Source organism: Cygnus olor, chromosome 4 (assembly GCF_009769625.2).
Source record: "Cygnus olor isolate bCygOlo1 chromosome 4, bCygOlo1.pri.v2, whole genome shotgun sequence".
Taxonomy (NCBI): Eukaryota; Metazoa; Chordata; class Aves; order Anseriformes; family Anatidae; genus Cygnus; species Cygnus olor.
In genome coordinates this window covers 6,221,126-6,240,342 of record NC_049172.1, presented here as the reverse complement: position 1 = coordinate 6,240,342, position 19,217 = coordinate 6,221,126, and the positions used below count along the sequence as shown (strand labels likewise).

Here is a 19,217-nt window from a genome sequence, read left to right as displayed (position 1 = left end):
ATGACTACTGACTGCAGAATAAGTTACCTTTGTCCATCGCTAGCTGAATTGATTTATTTATTCCACAGTCAAGTATCCTAAGGGCAAGCTAAGGGTTCTGAGCTCTAGTCTTGACCATAAACGAAAGAAGAAAACCAATATTGAAATGCCAGTTTTATACAAAGACACTGATAAGCGTCCTCTGTACATGTACTTCACATGCCGTATCTGTTGTGCAGTATCGGCATCTCTGCTGATTTAAACATTGGTAAAAAAAGGTAATTTCTTTTGCCTCCTGTTAGGTCTGTGTTAAATGCCATCTTCACATGAAATCCCAGTGAATGATCAGTGAAGAATCCCCAGCTGTCTCTGAGAGTGGCCTTACTGCCCTAAAGATAAATACCTGTGGATGGCTCCTACAGTGATAAAAATTATATATGATCAGGGCCTCTTTCACCTGCCCAAAGGAAGAAGAAAGGTCAAATTCAATGATCTATGGTTGCACAGGTTTTCAGCCTTGGACACAGAGTTCATCTTAAATACCAATGAGGACATGAAAGGGCAAATGATGTTTCTGTGCCTAGATAACCACTTATTCCTAATTCTGCCAGAGGGACAAATAGAGAATATATTCAATTTAAGTGGCTGTTATTCTACACTTTCAGAAACTGGAGTGAATTACAAGATTTACAGTTTTCTTATCCAAACTGATTTTTGAGATAAGTAATTGTGATAATGTAACAGAATAAGGCGTGAAGATCCAAACCTCTCACAAAAAGAACCAGAGGAAAAAAATCTGATTATGACAAGGAGAGGCTGGAAATGCTTGTTTTCCTGTTAGGATAAACTGGAAGCTTGCTTCGAATTGGGAATTCTGTACCCATTTCTGACTAACTCTGTCTGTATAGAAGTAGTGATTTTAAGTGAGGCAGTGATGGTAAACATTGCGGCATGGAATGGAAAATGCTCATGGAAGAGAATAAATATTTTTTTTCCACTTATCACTTAAATGCACTATCTTCCTAGCTTAGAAGGCCTGCTCTCAATGACTGATGCTGTTAGTTATTCTCTGTGTAGCATCCATTGCAAGTGTAGACATCACCATGCACAAGTGTAAAGGAACAAAAGCTTACGTAAAATGCTGTTTTGGACCACCTGGCCATGCTACATAGCAAAGAGTTCTCCCAGGCATCACCTTGGTTATGGAGTAGAGGCACTGAGGAAAGGCTAACAGGAAAGCCAAAATCCAAATGCTCCCAATGACCACCTTGGTAGCAGTTGCAGAGAGCCTGGGTTTCAAGGGATCAATAATGGCCATGTACCTGTAAAAGAAAGCAAAAACCTGTGCATAAGGAACCTTCAGAGATTTGCGTGCATCTAGAATCAACCAAAGCTTAGGACTGGGAGAAGGATAAAAGCAGAGATATTTATCTTCCATGAGTTCTGATGGCATTGTGCTGTTTGGGTGGTTCAGCTACCTTGCAGGCAATGCTGGAAGAAACAAAAGGCTCACTGAATTTCTGAAAACTGTGGGACACCTGGCCAACCATGTGTATACTAATAGAACAACAATATCTCAAGGAGTTAGTAATCCTGCTACTGCAGGATTCAGAACTACCTGACTGAAAAGCAACAAGGCATCTGGATCCTCTCTTACTCTGCTATATAATACAGGATTTATCTCTAATTAAAAATTAACAGCCAGGCTGTCAGGATTATTAGTCATCTGTCGAGTAGCTACAGGAACCTCATAAGTTCTCATGCATTTTGTTCAGTAGACATTGACTGACTTCAGATCATTGGCCAAAGAACACCAGGCTGCAGCTGGTTCATACACAGATGTAGAAAGGGACCATATGAGCTTTGCCTCAGGTAGTGAAGAAGGGATAAGAGCATCAAGAGAAATATATGCGTAAAGCATGAAAACATCTCATTTGCTTTCTCAGTTCCCATGTTCTAGGAAGGGATAGCATTCTTATTGCTGCCCTATGATTGTATTGGCAATCCATGTATATCAATAATTTTAGAAGAACACGTAAAATAATTAAAATATTACTCTAAATGATTACAATTTTAAAGGTTAAAAGAGAGTAAAAACATCAAGACAGACAGTAAGAGAAAAGCACATCTTGCTTTCTGTCCTTTGATCTCTGTACGGATGCAAGGAATGCAGGAGACCCAGAGGTTTTGTATTTTACATACTTCGTACCACAAACTCCATGTTTTTTATATTTTCTTACTATGACTACTGCTTCGATTTTTAGACTCAACCCTAAATTGACATCTTTTCAACCAACTTCCCTGATCACTCTATGTTGTTTCATTTATCAATGACCAAATAATGACCTGCCAAATTATTAATAGTTTTAGTTAAACAGAAACAGTTCCCAATTTCTTTCCACTGTTGGTAAGAATACTGTTAAGTATCAACCAGAATCACATTTAGAGAAATTTGTGTACTTCTGTAAAACTAGGGAGATACTGTCTGCATCACTGTTATATACACACAACAGTTATGTACACTGTTATGTACACATAAATATATGTATACTGAAGGAGCATACTGAATAACTAACTACATGGTTTTTAATCTGACACACTAATGCTTTCCAAAAGAAACACAAATAAATTGTTTTTACGTTTATGTTTTGCTCCAGAGCCAGAGGGTTCCCCAGGCATATTAGAAAAATCTTTCTATTCAATATTGAAATGCAGTGCTCTTTGTGAGTGAATGTAGGAGTTAACAGATCAGCAGTTTAAATCAACATATTTCCATGGAAGTATTCAATGTGTCTGTGCTTATTCATGAGACTGGAGATCTGCCTTCTGCAGTCATTGATAGTATAGACATTGTACACTGTGTTTCTGGAATCAGAACTAGAATGGTGATATTGTAAGAAGCTCCTGAGGAAAAAACTAGGACAAGTCAAAAGAAAACAAATTTTAAATACTCTTTTCTGTGTTTCCTTGTGTTTGTTTGTTTGTTTTCATATAGTATGAAAACACCTGAAGCAGGCAGGAAACCATGATGAATATGAAAACCAGCTTGAATTTTTCACTACTGACAGTTTTACAAAATTCTAGGAGAATGCCTGGATTAGTTTCAACAGTTTGTCATCAGTCACAGAGATTAATAGTGATTCAGGAAGAAACAAACTCACTACCAGGGAATAATTATGGCCCATATACTTCTACGCTCTTTCACAGTACGTGTCTAGTTATCTGATCATCTTTGACAAGATTATTGGAGTATATCAGGGGTTTCCCAAAGGCCCTCTTGTTTGTGACTTTGTCTTGGCTTTCACTGTAGGTCTCCAGTCTTCTAGCCTGGTTACTGTCATTTTCCCTGTCTGTTTCAGGTTTTAAGTGCAATTAGAAAATCAAACTACACCTGTTCCTGCCTACATGTGTAGATAAAATATTTTCACCTCCTTCCAGTACTGCTTCTCTCCTCGTGTCATTTATACCTTCTAAAGAAATTGCAATAAGTAGTACTATGATTCTTCATCTACTCTTTTTGTACATTTCTATCTCATATAAAGATGGAGTGGGATAGATCCAGAGGTTTATTTATTTTTTAATGGGAAATTATGTACGCATTAAAAAGCATTGTATGGCAATACTGTATCCTGAAGGTATCAAAGAGTGTGGAAAAGAATCACTTTTTCTCATTGTATTTGTATATTTTTTTCTATTGTTGAGACTTTACGTGTTGCTGTGGGGCTTAGAAGTTATAACACCAATTTATGCTCATAGGTAATGAGTGTAGGTAAGGTTGAATTAGAAGATCCTCTTCCAAAGTGACACCTATATGTGATTACTGTTATTTTTCTTGTCTATATTTGTCCTTTGGGCATTCATAGATCATAATATTTTCAAAGCCATTCATGACGTTTACTTTTTGTGTTCTTATCTTTGCCTTCAGCTTTAGATCATGAAAACCTTTCTTATAGTGGTAGGTGATTGCTTGGGTCTATTCACATCCAAATTCATAGAGTTTGCTAGATTTTTAGGAAGGGTTTGAATTGAAGTCCATTGAAATCAATGGAGAAGCTTCCATTGATTTGAATCAATCCTTTTTCTGGATCTACTGATCTACTCTGATCTACTACAGTTACTCATTTAAAACAAAGGAAGGTGTGATTTTGATTTGTCCTCATTGTTACATTACACATGTAAGACTTGCCCAAGTCTTTAAGTACAAGCCACTAAAAATAATATTTATAGTAGAAATGCTCTGGATAAAAAAACATGCAAGTAATCTTTTGCATCTATATTTACCTTCTATGGCAAAAAAACTTCAGTTAAGATATTCCTACTTTTTGAAAATTTCATACTTGAGAGACAGGTAATTATAGGATAGATATGTGTTTTAGCAAAAAAAAATCCCTCAGTTTATGGTTAACCATCAAACACATGATAAATTCAACATCTGCCATCATTGTGGCATTCAGCCCCTGATAGCATTAACTATGCTAATACCTTAAAACATCTAAATGCTGTCAGAAACAGAGTGATCGAAAACAACTTCAGTTCTGAATCCTCAATTTCCATATCTAGAATTTCAAGCCTATTCTTTTTTTCTTTTTCTTTTTTTTTTTTTTTTGGGGGGGGGAGAGGGGAGCTAAAGCCAATGCTTTTGGTATTGCATACTAACTTTATGAGGAAATTATTCTAGTGCTCGGTGTTTTGTCCTCAAATAGTAGCAGATCTCATGAAAATACGCATCAATTGGATTGTTACCCTGTACCCCTTAGTTCCATCCTCCTCTCTCCCAACCTGGTAATGATAACTTTGTAGTCATGAATCCCGACTCTCAAACTGGTCTAGTTTGAGTGTGGGTTGCCATATACTGTCCAAAGTGCTTGATCATCTGTACCTGCAGTAGGTGGTAACCCATAAACAAGTCATCATTTTCATATGCCTGTATGACTCTTAAGGCAGCTCCTCCCAGCCTGGAATCATTCCTTTCAATTGCTAGTTTTCTTCACATTGCAGATTGACACTATTTTATGTACTATTGTCAGATGTTTATTACGTCCAAATTATTCTTATTCCCAGATATATTATTCTTATTCCCAGTAGGTACCAACAATACTTCTCTTTGGCTAAGATAAAATTGTGTTGTTATACCTCCCTGTCTGGTGACTGCCCTTTAAAGTGCTGGATTGTTTGTGTGAAATGACTCATGCAGCTGTGCTAATAGAAATTTTAGCTGTTGGCTATCTGAGCGAGATAAACCAAAGGACAGGGATCAGAAGAAAAGCACTCTGCTTGTCTTCGTTGATGAAGTTTGAGTGATGAGATAACTGCCTAGCTTTTGCAGAAAATGGATTACAAAAACATAGCAGTCAGTCATTCTAACAAACAAAATGAAATGGGAAGGAGGTGGAGGAGCCTTGAGTATTCCTTCAATAACACCTTCGTGTAGGACCGGCTTAGGTGACCAGAGAGTATTGACAACTCTCTGTTACTGAACCTTTGATAACAAATCTGTTTTATTCTAATTTACTAGTAGACTAACAATTACAATTAAGTATCTAATGTTCCCTGAGTGGCTTTTCTTAGAAACAAAATTGCTTAATTAACATAGTGAGATATTGCTTTATAGCTGCAATTGTTACACTTGTTCAAATTTTGTCATATGAGTTTGGTAGTGTTTTTCTAGGGAAAATTATTGTCAATCAAAATTTAAAAAATATCTGAGTTGCTGAGCTGTCTCCAGATGTTAATTTATGTAGCCAAAAGATGCCAAAAAGAGAAATGAGTCCTTCTCAAACTGTTAGCTGTCATTTGTGAAGGAAGCTTACCCCCTCTTGATGATAATTTTTCTTGCTGGAAATGGTACCTAGCTGTTGCTGGTATTGAGAGGTGTGAGTTGTTTGTCTATCTCCTCAAGGAGCAGTCGCTATTTTTTCAATTGGCCCTTGCCTTTGCTCTGTGTTCATTTTTGCTGGGGTGTTTCATAGAATCATAGAAAGGTTTGGGTTGGCAGGGACCTTAAAGACCATCCTGTTCCAACCCCCTGCCATGGGCAGGGACACCTTCCACCAGACCAGGCTGCCCAAAACCCCATCCAGCCTGGACCTCCAGGGATGGGGCAGCCACAGCTTCTCTGGGCAATCTGTGCCAGTGCCTCACCACCCTCATAGTGAAGAATTTCTTCCTAATATCTAATCTAAATCTACACTTTTTTAGTTTAAAACCATTACTCCTTGTTCTGTTACTCCACTCCCTGACAAAGAGTCCCTCCCCAGCTTTCCTGAAGGCCCCCTTTAGGTACTGGAAGGCCATTAGGAGGTCTCCCTGGAGCCTTCTCTTCTCCAGGCTGAACAACCACAACTCCCTCAGCCTGCTTTCACAGGAGAGGTGCTCCAGCCCTTTGCTCTGTTTCGTGGTCCTCCTGTGGACTCGCTCTAATACATCCATGTCCTTCTTGTGCTGGGGCCCCCAGAGCTGAACAAAGAACTCCAGGATGCTCTGAGTAGAGAAAGAGAATCACCTCCCTCGCCCTCCTGGCCGTGCTTCTTTTGAAGCAGCCCAGTATACGGTTGGCTTTCTGGGCTGCAAGCACATATCAAGAATGAAAGCTCCTGCTAGAATGGGCTAGAGGTGCTGTGCTTAGGTGTTGCTTGGAAAATGAGTGAAGGTGAGGAGGCTAACTGTGGGATAATGTGTCTGTATGATGCAGGATATTGCACTTATACCATCCCGTTACACATGGCTGACAACTGCCTTTCTTCTTCCATGGTGTAGCTATATCATTAGGGCTCACTTCTTTACTGTAGTTCATATACTTTCATACATTTCATATGGCAAAGTGCCAGAAACAAATGCCAAAGTGCCAGTTACAAGGAAGAGCACCAGAAATTCTGTCTGAATTGTTGACTGAATGGTGATGTTTAAAATCTACTAGAAACAGGATTGTGTGAGGAGGGTAGGAATAAAAGGGAGAATGATAAGATACAGGATCTGGAGCAAAAGCAAAAGAACGGAGGTAGGGAACAGGCTGCTGAATGCAAATGTATAGGAACAGAAGTGAAACAAGAATGTCAGGAAATTAGAAAGAGGAGAAGCGAAGAAAGAATTGGGGTTGGGAGAAAAAAATGTGGTGATAGCCACATCACTGAAGGATGATTTATGATGACTACAAGCAACTGAAGACTGGTTACACTGCTGAAACAAGTTCTGTAGCCACACAAATATTATTCAGTGAGTTGCTGTGCCCATTTGCTTTGCAGTCATTGGACTTTTATTGTTCAGTCTCTCACTGAGATCTTCAGTTTCAGGATTGGACTTCTAATGCTTTCTTACTCCAGAAGGAGCTGGTAATAATGCCACAGATAGCTTGTTCCACACAGTAAGGGGGGGGGGGGGGGGGGGTTGGAGCTGAATCTAAAGTACATATCAACTGAGAAGAATTATCTTATTATGCTCATTTATCACTATAAGCAAAAACCATTATTACCCTATCCAACATAAACACTAACACTTGCAAGGTAATTATAAAATGGACTATGCACATTTAGAAATTTAATAATGTAAATATGTGCAGGTGGAGATTCAAGCCAACACTTGGAAGAATCTCAATTATTCAACGTCTGCACTGTGTTCTGAGCATGTGCATTCTCTAAAGAATTTTTAGGTAGCACTTTAATCACTAGATCACTAGCCTTTTCTTTTTTTATTTTTTTTTCTGTGATCACAATATATCCCACTGACATCACTCTTCTTTCAGCTTTGACTGGTGTTACTCTTTGTTCCTAGCTAATTACTGCTGAAGTCACCAAGAGCCCTTCCATTGAACTTGATGAGAAATCAGTGAGGCTGCAAGGTGTAGTGGCTGGCGCATGATGATGTGCTTGCTGCAGTGCTCCCTCCCTTCCTTCAAGACTGTTTTCTTATCTGCTAGGGTTATGAAAGATCAAGTTTCTTTCAGATCTGCTCGGTTTGGCTGAAGTCCACAATTTACTGTTTGGTACTTGTTTCTTAGGTTTGTCAAATAAAAAAAAATCTGTTTTCTCTGAAACCATAAAACAATCCTCATTTGAATAACATTGGTAAACCCTTTAAATTACTGTTTATAATGACAGCATAATCATGTAGCTGTGTGCTTGCTACAGTTTGCAAACAACATGAGAGACAGGTAGCTGGTTAAGTACTATAAAATCATCCTAAATTTGTGTATTATGGTCCTGACAGTAGAAGGTGAAAAATAATCCTAATTTAGCTTTTTGTAAGAATGCATGCATTGGTTAATACAGACAGGAAAATTTTCCCTTTTAACACATTATTTAGAAAATTGTTGCAAAAATACATTGGACACTTACAAAAAATGCTGCATTCAAAACTGGATCCTACAAATTCCCATCTGGAGATACAGCTGGAATCCTTTAGTCATCGTAAGTGATTTGTTTCACCTGTTTACAGTGTGTTTATAAAATCAAATGGAGAAAGAAGTCATCAGTTCAGCCCCAGATTGTAACAGGAAATTTGTCAAAGGGAGGGATTGCTACAGGGATTTGGCAAAGGAAGAGACTGAGAGAAAATGATAATGCATGCATATAAGTGGCTTGTCAATGGCAGATAGCAGAGTGCACTTCATGAACACACAGATGCTGTTGTTCCCTAAAAATAGCTGATTTGAAGCTTTGTCTCCTATCATTGCATTTGGAATCAACTGGTAATTAAGAAACTTAGTTACGGAAATTGCTGTGATTCCCTGTCCCTTATTTAAAACATGGTCATTGAAAGTCTTATAAAATGTCTCTGTAAGGTGGGTAGAGTAGATTAAAGGAGACTGAATGAACAGTGAGATTTTAGAGGCATTTTTTGATTGACGAAAAACAAATCTGCAACTTCTACATTGATTTCTGCCTACCAGTGCAAGTCCTCAATCTTTTCTTGTGGAAGTGATCCGTGTTCTTCACTGAGACTAACTTTCTCTTCAAGAAGCATGGCTGTTGGCATTTTTATAGGACTGTCTTGGTTGAGTAAGGCTGTTTTTTCATGGCCAGAAAAATCTGTAAGGAGCAACGTTACTGTTATGCAGTGTTCACCTTAGAGCTAACAGCATAAAGAAAGAGCATATGACAGTGTGATAGATAAACAAACACTTTGTAGGTTTGAGAGGTCAGTGAGCTGTATCCTAAAGGGGTGACTTGGACTTGATTTACCCACATGTGCTGCTTGGGGGGAATGGCTGACCTGCTACAAGCTGCGGGTAATACCGTAGTTTGTGTAAAATCAAGACTAATGCCCAGTGCTTTGCTTTTGGGTACATCATACATATCAGAACCCTTAAAACAGGAATACTGGTATTCAGTATTGAACACCCTGGAGGTGTTCAAGGCCAGGTTGGACAAGGTCTTGGGCAACTTGATCTAGTGGGTGGCATCCCTGCTCATGGCAGGGGGGTTGGAATGAGGTGCCTCTAGGGTCCCTTCCAACCCAAGCCGATCTGATTCTATGATATTCCTCAGTATGGCTGAGTCCTCCTAAAAAGTGCTTCCTACTTGAGGAACATTTCAGTTATTGACAATGTGTGTAATTTTTGTGTCTGTAACTGATTTTATGGGAGGTATGCTATAGCTATGCATATTCTTTGAAAAGGGATAACAGTTTTCGTTGGTCTTTCTCATAAATTGGACTAAGGGACTTCTCCTGACAGGAGAGCTTCTGTTTCTCCTTTTCTTTGAGTTCAATCTACCTGGGCTATGAAGAACCAATTTCTATGCAAAGTCTGAAAAAACAGCTCCATCTGCACAGACCACAGCCTGCTCTGTTATTGCCTACATTTCTGACATTGCCATCTGAATGGCTTTTTTCTTTCTCCTTGCCAGGATGAATAGCTAGGACAGATATGGAGACAGATAGGTTATTCCATTCTCCATAGTTAGCTCAGACGCTGTCAGATTATAAGAAGATTGTTGACACCTTGGTTCATTAACTGACTATAGCAATTGGTAATGAGTCATTTATTATGAATCAAAATTGAATTATTTCAGTGCAATGTATGATAAAGAACCCTTACTTCACAACAGTAAAACACACAGCCCTGTTACAGCTGTCATTTATCTGCCTATGTGTGAACACCTTTTGTGATGAGAAACTTTCTGCTTTACATTAGGATGACTTCTGCAGGCTAAGACCAAAGGAGAAATCCCATCAAAATCAGGGTCTTTTTATGTGGTCAGCAGAATGTATCCCTAGGAAATTTCTGTCCTCATCCCTAAAATTGATTTAGAGGCCAGTGATAGTTCATTTTAAAACTTTGACTTAATCCATGTTAAAACTGTAAAGATGAGTGTAATACAAAACAACCAACCTAGTTTATCCAACTGTGAGTTATACTTAGGTTCTTGTCCTGCTATGGGGTAGTAGGCTGCATTTGTTTTGAAATAACTTTATTTTGGCCAGACATAAATATTGTGAATGATACAAATTCGTCTCTTCTTTGCTAAACAATCAGAAATACATGTATGTAGACAATAATATTCAAGAAAAACAAACAAAAACAAAAACAAAACAAAACCAAGCCCTCAACTATCTTTGGAAAAGTGCTGCAGGTTATATTCCACAATAGACTACAGATGTATCTTTCAATAGTTTTTATTAAGCTATGGATAAGGGCACTTAAAAATGTATTTAAGCCTAAGAGACTGTCTAAAATGAAATTCTCATTTGAACATATGGTTTGAACTTGTCAGATGTTGTTTCCTGCCTTGGACAGGAAGACTTGGGGTTAGTTGCTGTTGTAAACGTTGCTTGGGGGCTGGAATTAGATGATCTTTAAGGTCCCTTCCAACCCAAACCACTCTATATGATTATGCTGCTGGAGAGATTGGCTTATCAACCTCAGTCTTTTCACTGCACTTTATGAAGCAGCCTGTTAAATCGCGTATTTTCTCAATGCAAAACAAGCAAAAAAAAGCTGTTGTGCCTGTATTTATTCCCAAGCCATCTCAGTATGTTACCAATAATGTAACTCCGACAATAATTTTGACAAAAAACCCAAAGGTTCTGTATTTTTGCTTGATCATTGTGAGCTTATACCACAGCAAGAAATGGCTTATTTTTCCTGTCTCTGACAGTCTGAATCCTGTAGCAATTGGATCAGGATATTCTGCCGAAACCATTTCACCTCTTTTCTCAGAAAGAAAGAAAGAGAGAATTGTCAAACCAAGAAAATCATTTCAGGGCCCCAAGTCATGTGGTGTACTTATAAATGACATTTAAAACAGAATCCTTTGTGTTTCTCCTCTTGATTTTTGAACCCTTAAAGCTCTCCTGTTCAACTTTTTCTCTCTAGTTCTGAAAACTAATATTTTTAGAGGGCATCCTAGATACTGGAATCCAGAAATATCACATGATTCATCTAAAAATATAAATTCCGGGAACCCAGAGAATGGGGAAGGTATTTCCCATTTGAATTCTATTGTCTGACTGGCAAAGTAGTAATAGTAAAAATAGAAATAATAGTAATAATTTTAAAAGCATATATTTGCATTTTTCTCTTCATGATACTCAAAGACCAAGGCTGATGCAATACTATAAAGTCAACCATTAGTTTGGACAAAAAGCTGCATTAAGCTTTAGTTTGGGGGAAAGGCAGATGGTATTTTGTGTACAGTTATAGGATACCAGAGGCAGGTAAAGCTAAATAACAATCAGATGTGAGAAAACAGCATTGTGAGGTTATAGAATCTCCCTTCATCCATCTTTATGGATGAAAACGGTCTCAGACATAAGGGGGTTCTGTCTGGGGAAGATAGTTTGTAAAGCACAAGAAACCTGGAAAGAAACCCATCTGACTTGTTTCTCATCCCTATGTTCATCTCTACCTGGTTTTCAGTGCAAGTTCTCTCTTCTCTTCCCTGTACATGGAAATCAATTCTCTGAGACATCTTTCCTTTGAATGACTTTCAGAGAGAAGGGGAGTGAGAGGCCAAAGTCTGCAGGTCTGTTTGGGCTGAGCTGTGTGCAGGCAACGGCAGCTGGCTGGGCAGGTTTTCTTCCTGCCATTTCTTCAGCCTCCTCTGTGCAGTGGTGAGCCAAGCACAAAAAGCTTGGTACCATGCCCCTGTATGAGTTCAATTACCAATACAAATACTAGCATATATGTTTTTGGCATGCGTCTTTTGCTGAAGCTGCTACCATACGACCACAACATGCTGTCATGCCCTGTGCACTCCATATCCTAGCCTATTAGACACGTTTGATGTCATTATTTCACATACGCATTCCCCTATTCTTTGGTGTTTCTGAGCACGTGGGACAGGTGACACTCAGGCAATTAACTACCAATTGAGATAATGTTATTCTACAACAAAGATGCAAAAGTACAGTTTGACAGGTTTATCAGTTTTAAAATGTTTAAGGCACGTGAAGGCCTTGAACAATTTATCCCAGGAATAGAAACTCATTCAGAGCCAGATGCCAAAATGTATTCTGCTGGAAAGAACATGCATTTTTCAATGTGCCAGCTGCCTACTTCAGGATTTCAGTAACAGATTCATTTACAGGGCTTGCGGTACTGCTTTGTGACAATAGCCCTTCTGGCAGCGTACACTTACAGAGCTTGAAGAGCCTAGGTGGTATTTGAGTGATACCATGTACACGTGATGAATTCTGGTTTTGTTTGATAAACTGAATCATGTGCTTACAGCTTGCAATTGTCTTCTATTGCAAGCTTGTATCTATCGCGTTACTTACGCTGAAGCCTAATGACTATATGACTATATAGAGGAATTATTAACAACCATTAGTAATTGAGCAATGTTACTGGAAAATAGAAAACTGACCCATGTATATGTGTACTTCTGTAGATATATTAGAAGTCTAAGAAATAAGGTAGAAAACAAGACCGACAAGTTTTGAATAATGATATTGATGCAATAGATATACTAGGAAATTGGTAGGAAGAACCTAACACTGTAATATAAAGGTTCATAAAAGAAGAGGTTAGAGCATTCATTAAGAGGAATGAAACAGAATTTTAAATATAGTTTAAAATCAAGTCAGATAAAGCAAAAGTATTTATAAACAATATAAAATTTTACAGTTTGAAACTCCAAATGTGACTGAAAAAATAAACTTTAGGATTATACACTCAGCTAATTTACAGTAATAATGGTGAAATGCCAAAGGAGATTAGAAAAGCTGTGAGAGCAGGTAATGCAATAATAATAGAAGATAATAGTGACTTTGGTGTAGACATAAACTAAATGCTTAGACAACATTAATGACTGCTCTGTGGAGTATCTACAAGGAGAAGCCCAAAGTAGACAAGAGGCTCTTGAGATGATCTCACACAATGCCTAGAATCTGGCTTAAATATTATTTTTCAAATAGTGGTTAGTGTGTGCCCAGTTTTAACATCTTGGAAGAAACAATAAAGGCCCAAAACCATCTGCTATAGTAGTGTTTGATGTAGAAAGGGGGAACAATGAGAACTTAAGGAAGCTTATTAAAAAGAAATGAGAAGGGCAACCAAAAGGAAGCAGAGACTGTAATAACAAGACTCAGTCATATTCTGAAACACAGAGATTCTGCAATTATCCAATATTTTGTTAGGAAAGGTTGATTTGATTTTGAGTTTGATTCATGTTCAGCAAAATGAGTGTAGGGGTGCTGGGAAAGAGAAAGTACAGCCCATAGCTCTTAGGTTCTGATTTTCCTTCTGCTGCAAATCATTTGATTGTTGATTTGATTCTTTGTTTGAGTCTGCCAAACTTTAAAAAAGACCGTCATTTTCTGATGCCTCATATCAACCTGTTATCCAGGCCAACCACATGGTGCTGTGTAGTCCTGCTTAAACAGGCTGTCTGAGGTACCAGGAATAAGAGTGCCAAAGTACCTGTCTCTCAGCTCTAATTTTAATAGCCTCATTCCTCCTAAAAATATAGTTGCAGACACAGTTCTGTGGAGGGCAAGAAAAAGTGCATTTTGTTCTATCAGAAGGACCAAAGAAGATGAAGTTATTATTGAAATCATAATGGGACTTTGGTACATTAAGTTTAAAAAATGGTGATTTACTTCGATAAGCTTCTGATTTGAAGTTAATTATGGGACTGTCATTATTAATGGCTCTCTGAGGCAGCACATGTAACGGCTCTGAAGCTTATGTGAACACAACATGTGAGGGAAGTTCTGGGATTAAAAAAAAAGTCCACGAAACTTGAATTCTCTTTAACATAGGACTTTATTTTGTCATTATTGTACTGTAAGAGCTTTGACACTCCAAGTAGCAGACCTGAAAAATGGGCTAGGACTTCTTCAGAGTATAGGGCTAGGATAGATGGGTAACATTTGGCAGACTCTGATCTTTAAAAAGATTAGGTGAAATTCATGTTTTTTTCTTTTTTCTTTTCCCAATAATTGGTAAAGAATAATTACTTAGAACCTTGATACCAGCACACCATTTTGATGCTACTGTGTTCACCTGTGTTGAGCAGCAGTGAGCCTTGTAGGGTGTTTTGCAGTAATGCAGAATTTCAGTGTATTGTAAATGTAATTTTATTTATATTTGTATGATCTGTTGGCATATTTATATATAATTCTTTTCAAGTACTTTTGCATATGAAGATACCTAATACCTAAGTAATAGTTCTTCAAAAGTTTGTTTACATACTAGGAAGAAAGAAGTAGTAAGATGCGAACAGGATCAGCAACTACTCACTGTCACTGTTGGAATACCTTGTTTAATTCCACAGCAGTTGCTTTTACGAAGAGTTAAACTTAATGAAATACAGAAGTCATTGTGGAATTGCTGAGAAAACAGTAACTGAGGAAGTCGTTCTGTAGATGTGCTAATAACAGGAAAAAAAAAGCATAGAAAAAAACTAATGTTCTACTGAAGGCATGCTATTTCATGCTATGTTGCTACATCTCCAAACTTCCACTGTAGCCCTCAGATATGTGCAGAGCTTTTCTAGGCCTATATACTTAGAGCTGGTCCTAGAAAGAGACAGTCTTGGGTCTGGACATAAAATATCAGCATACATGAACCACTACTTTTTGCATACTAAATGCTACTAGGAATGGGACAGTGGGTCTTCAATGGATGGATCCAGATGGCCTATCCCTTGTTCAGTTCATTTTAGGAGTATTTTAAGAGTTTGTCCCCAAAAGGTAGCTAAAGGAACTATAGTGACCACTGGAAGTGATGTAACTGTGGCACTGTGCAGCTCTGGGCATGAGCAGAAGGAGCATACGACTGCCTGTGGAGCAGTGCAGAGTGAAATCTGTGCTGCTTCTCACACTTGAGCTGCCTTGGTTAAAACTGCCTGTGTCACTTTTGCAGTACACTGCAAACAGCCTGTTGGAAAAGAAGCAGAAGACCATGAAGAAGGGGTGGTCAGAAATGTGAATAAACCCACACATTTGAGTCCGTGTTCAGTGGCCAGGCAGCCACATGTTAGACAGGATAGTAATCTTGGATATTTTCATCCTCAGCACCAGACCCAGCACATCCTACTGTAGGAACTGCCTACTCCACAGAAGTCTGTGTCAGCCCAGCAATTTCACGGTGCACACATTTTAGACAGTATCGTCTACAGAAACCTTATGCACAGAATCAGGCATGAAAGGAAAATTGTGCTGCCTGTGACCTCTGCTCAGTAATGTCTAAAGTCGCAGTGACTCATTCATTCTCTGTGAATGTTAATATGGTCTAAAATGATCAAAAAAGCAAATCTTTCTGATGAGCTGCAAACCATGACTTTTCAGTATTTTGGGATGTTAACACTTTCTACTGCTAAATCATCTGACGTGATCCCATTCTTTCAGCTCCCTTGGTAGCTTAACCCTGATTTGTAGTATTATTATTTTTTTCAAATGAATATAAACATGTAAGGATGACTTTACTGGGTCAAAACTAAAGCACGGTCTCCTGTCTGAAGCATTGGCTGAACTTTTACAAAAGGCAAATAGGAATCAATGTTTTAAAACATATCCCCCCAGCAGATCTGTGCCATGGAATAGGGCAGACTGTACATCCAAGGAGATTTTTCAAGTTTCATTTTGACCATCAGTTTTCCTCTTGACTCTGCAGAGAGTTAACCAGGAAATGGTTAAAGGTGCTGAATACGTCAGATGTGATTTGGTATAAAAGGAAAAGGAATGGCAGTGTGAATCAGGAAGGAGTGTCAGAGTGCTTTTAAGTTTGTCTTAAATGAGGCTCCTTACTACTACAGAGAGCTTGCCTAAAACCAGCCGGGGTATTGTTCACTGTGCTCCCCCAAGGGAATAAGGGAATGTTTTGTATTGTCTTTGTCTGGGGGCAGGTGAGCTTTGAAATTGTGGTGATGGTGGGAAAGCTGTGATTCTTTCTTTTCTTTTTTTTTTTTTTGAGACAAAAAATAGATCAGAGGAAGTAGCAGCAGTAACTAACTCGCTACTGAGCATCAAGTGTATGACACTGTTAAACCAAGGAAAACATTCCAATGTATTTATATCTGATTATCGCACTTCTAACAGTCAGCGTGGAGCAGAGCTGTTCTTCGCTCACTCCACAAAAGCATCTTTCTGTATCCCAAGGAATTGTATTACACAAAACAACTTCTCCTTCATTTCCAGTTTCCTAGCATATTTAGGAACTTTCAGGATGGTACATACTACATCTCTGTTGATATTTTTGTCAGAAAAATGAAAAGACCTTACTCAGAACATCCTAGTAACTTGGCTCAGCCAAAACACTGACAGCTCCAGCAGCAACAGTTAAATCCTCAGCATCAACTAAAAAAATATTAATCTTTCTGAAAAGCTCAAACTAGGTGAGAATCTTAAGTTAAACCTGAATTGGCAAGAATTGGAAGAAATCTTTGCCTGGCTAAAGATAGTATCACTGGCTTTACACTACCTCCTCCTTTATTTGTGGAAAGTAACAGTTGGGAACAGTGCATCACTAGCAGGAGGAAAGTGCACTGATCTCCTCCTGTTTTCACCCATCCCAAGAGCAGAGAGGTAGAAGAGCTGCTACGAATCTCATTTCCAGTAGCATTTCCAGCTTTGCGGAAGAGGAATTCTCAGCATCTGGCTGAGAATGCCACCTAAAATCTGCAATTAATACAGCCAACGAAAAATTGTTAAGTCTTTGTGCACAGCACCAAGAAAAGTGCAACATATTTCCCAGTCTTTGCACCTGGAGACAAGACGTTTATAAAGTTTTGGAAGATGGGTTGAATCTTACAAAATCTTAACTACCGTCACCTGAAAGTTCTGCAGCTGTGCCAAGTCACTTCATGTAGGACGCGTAACATGATTTTGGTATGTGGAAAGGACTTTTGTGAGTAATTTCACTGCATTGCTAAAAACAAAAAAAGAGATCTGAAGTACAAACAATCTGTTTTTCAGAATGAAAATGCAGGAATTTATTGGTTTTCTGAAGCACGTGTAAACTTATCCCTCCAGCACAGCATGTGTGAAAATGATCATAAAGAAAGGAAAATTTCCTAGTGGAGAATCACAACATCTTCTAAGAAAGATGGTCCATTAAGGCACCTCTGTTGGAAATCTGACAACTCTATCTCCCCTTTGCCGTATGGAGACTACAGCTGTCTTATTCAATTACTGTCAAGAGCGCAAAGGTAAAGTTTTTTCCCTGTCATGTTTTTTTTCACAATCTCAAAGGCTGCTTTGCCGCAAGTAATCAGAAAAAAATCAAGCACTTTGAATCCATGTTCTTAACAGACCTCTGGGTATGCACAGATGGCAGCCTAAATAGTCTCATTAGTTAAAATCAGGAGGAACCAGGCAGCTCAGAGCTTTCTGTGAGGAGAGCTATTAAAAACAGAGTCTGGAGTGATTTCTGAGGAGGAGGCAAATGCCTCTGCCAGAAGCAGAAATACAAAGAGGAGGGAAATTTGAAATTCCCTCCCTTCACATGCAATCTCTACAGCTCCTCATCATTATGAATTAGATGGCATCAACTAAGGGAGAGATACTGTTTTGGCAGGTGGGGAAAGCAAAACCCTGAGCAACAGCTGTTGTCACAGAATTAGTACTAGAAGATGGAACACAGAGAGCAGCTGAAGTCAAAGAGAGGGAGCATTTGTTGTAAAAGAAAGCAAGAGAGTAAAACAAATGAAAGGCTGAAGGAGAAGGACCAAAGACAGGGAGAAAAACAGTGGTAGGGAGAGATCTTGAAGGAGAAGAGCACAATCAATGAACTACTGAGGGCTGTGCCTCTTGTCACTTAATAGTTGTTAACTTTGAATTTTCATTTCAGCAGCAAATCTGATCCCAGTCTCTCACCCCTGCGCTTTTCCTCTCTTTTCTCACCTGTCCACGGCAATCGCCGTCATGGAGTAGATGCTGGCGAAGACAGCTGTGATGGGGAAGAAGTTGTGGAAGCGGCAGTAAGCCTCCCCAAAGTACCACTCGCTGTGCAGCGCGTAGATGAAGTTGATGAGAGTGTTGAATGCAGCCATGGAGGCATCGGAGAAGGCCAGGTTCACCAGGAAGTAATTGGTCACCGTCCGCATGCGCTTATGAGCCAGGATGATCCAGATGACGATGAGATTCCCAAAAATGGCCACCGCCACCACAGCGCCATATGCCAGGGACCACAGGGCGATGCGCCAGGAGGGCTGCACAAACTGATTGGAGAAGTTGGCTGTCACGGGGGTAGAAGCATTTCCAGCTGGGGCTCCCAGCGCCTGTCCCCAGGGATCACCCGCTGCAGCGAGGCTGCTGTTCCACCTGCTGCTCACGCTCCAGTTGGCTGTGGGGACAGAAGTCATCTTGGATGTTCCTCTCCTTTCTTCAGGGAATGTCTCTCCCACCTCCCTCTCCCGACCCTCCAAAATCCCCCCCAAAGATAAGAGGAAAGAAAGAAAAAAAGAAGTTAGGCAGCACAGCCAAGTACTGGGGAGGAGAGAGCTGTCAGAAAAAGCTTTGGCTATGCTGTTCAGACTGTTAGAAATGCTGCACTAGCTGAATCAGTAGAGCTACCTCTGGGTAGAACAGAGTCCCATTCCTCCTCTGTACAGCCACCTCTTGCTTTTGGTTTTGCTGAAGGAGAAGGGGACCGGGAGCTAAGGCACGTTTTATAGGCTTAGGAGTTGCCAGCGTCATGAAGGGAGTGGAGCGATAAGCTCCATCGGCTGGTAAGATAACACCTCTTTCTCTCTGTTCTCTCTCCTCCCCTTTTACTTCATTCACTGTCAGCAGCAGACACTTTCAGGAGCTGTGGAAAGCACCACGGGGAAAAATGAATTCTTGTCTCATTTCTGTGG

The 19,217-nt window shown here is 39.3% G+C and overlaps 1 protein-coding gene and 1 long non-coding RNA gene across 4 annotated transcripts in view; one reads left to right on the top strand and one right to left on the bottom strand.

Moving 5' to 3' along the window:
* Positions 1–18,722, bottom strand: part of TACR3 (tachykinin receptor 3) — a 39,000-nt gene extending 20,278 nt beyond the window's left edge. The window contains exons 1-2 of one of the 2 annotated variants that reach the window (XM_040556465.1): positions 18,262–18,722; positions 1,113–1,301 (exon numbers count right to left, since the gene is read on the bottom strand). In XM_040556465.1, coding sequence (XP_040412399.1) covers positions 1,113–1,301; positions 18,262–18,722 — 650 coding nt within the window. The remainder of the gene's footprint in view (positions 1–1,112; positions 1,302–18,261) is intronic. The other variant, XM_040556466.1, reaches the window with a different exon arrangement.
* The window catches only part of LOC121069928, a 249,969-nt gene that overhangs the window by 80,780 nt on the left and 149,972 nt on the right, over positions 1–19,217 (top strand). The gene's annotated exons all lie outside the window — the stretch shown is intronic.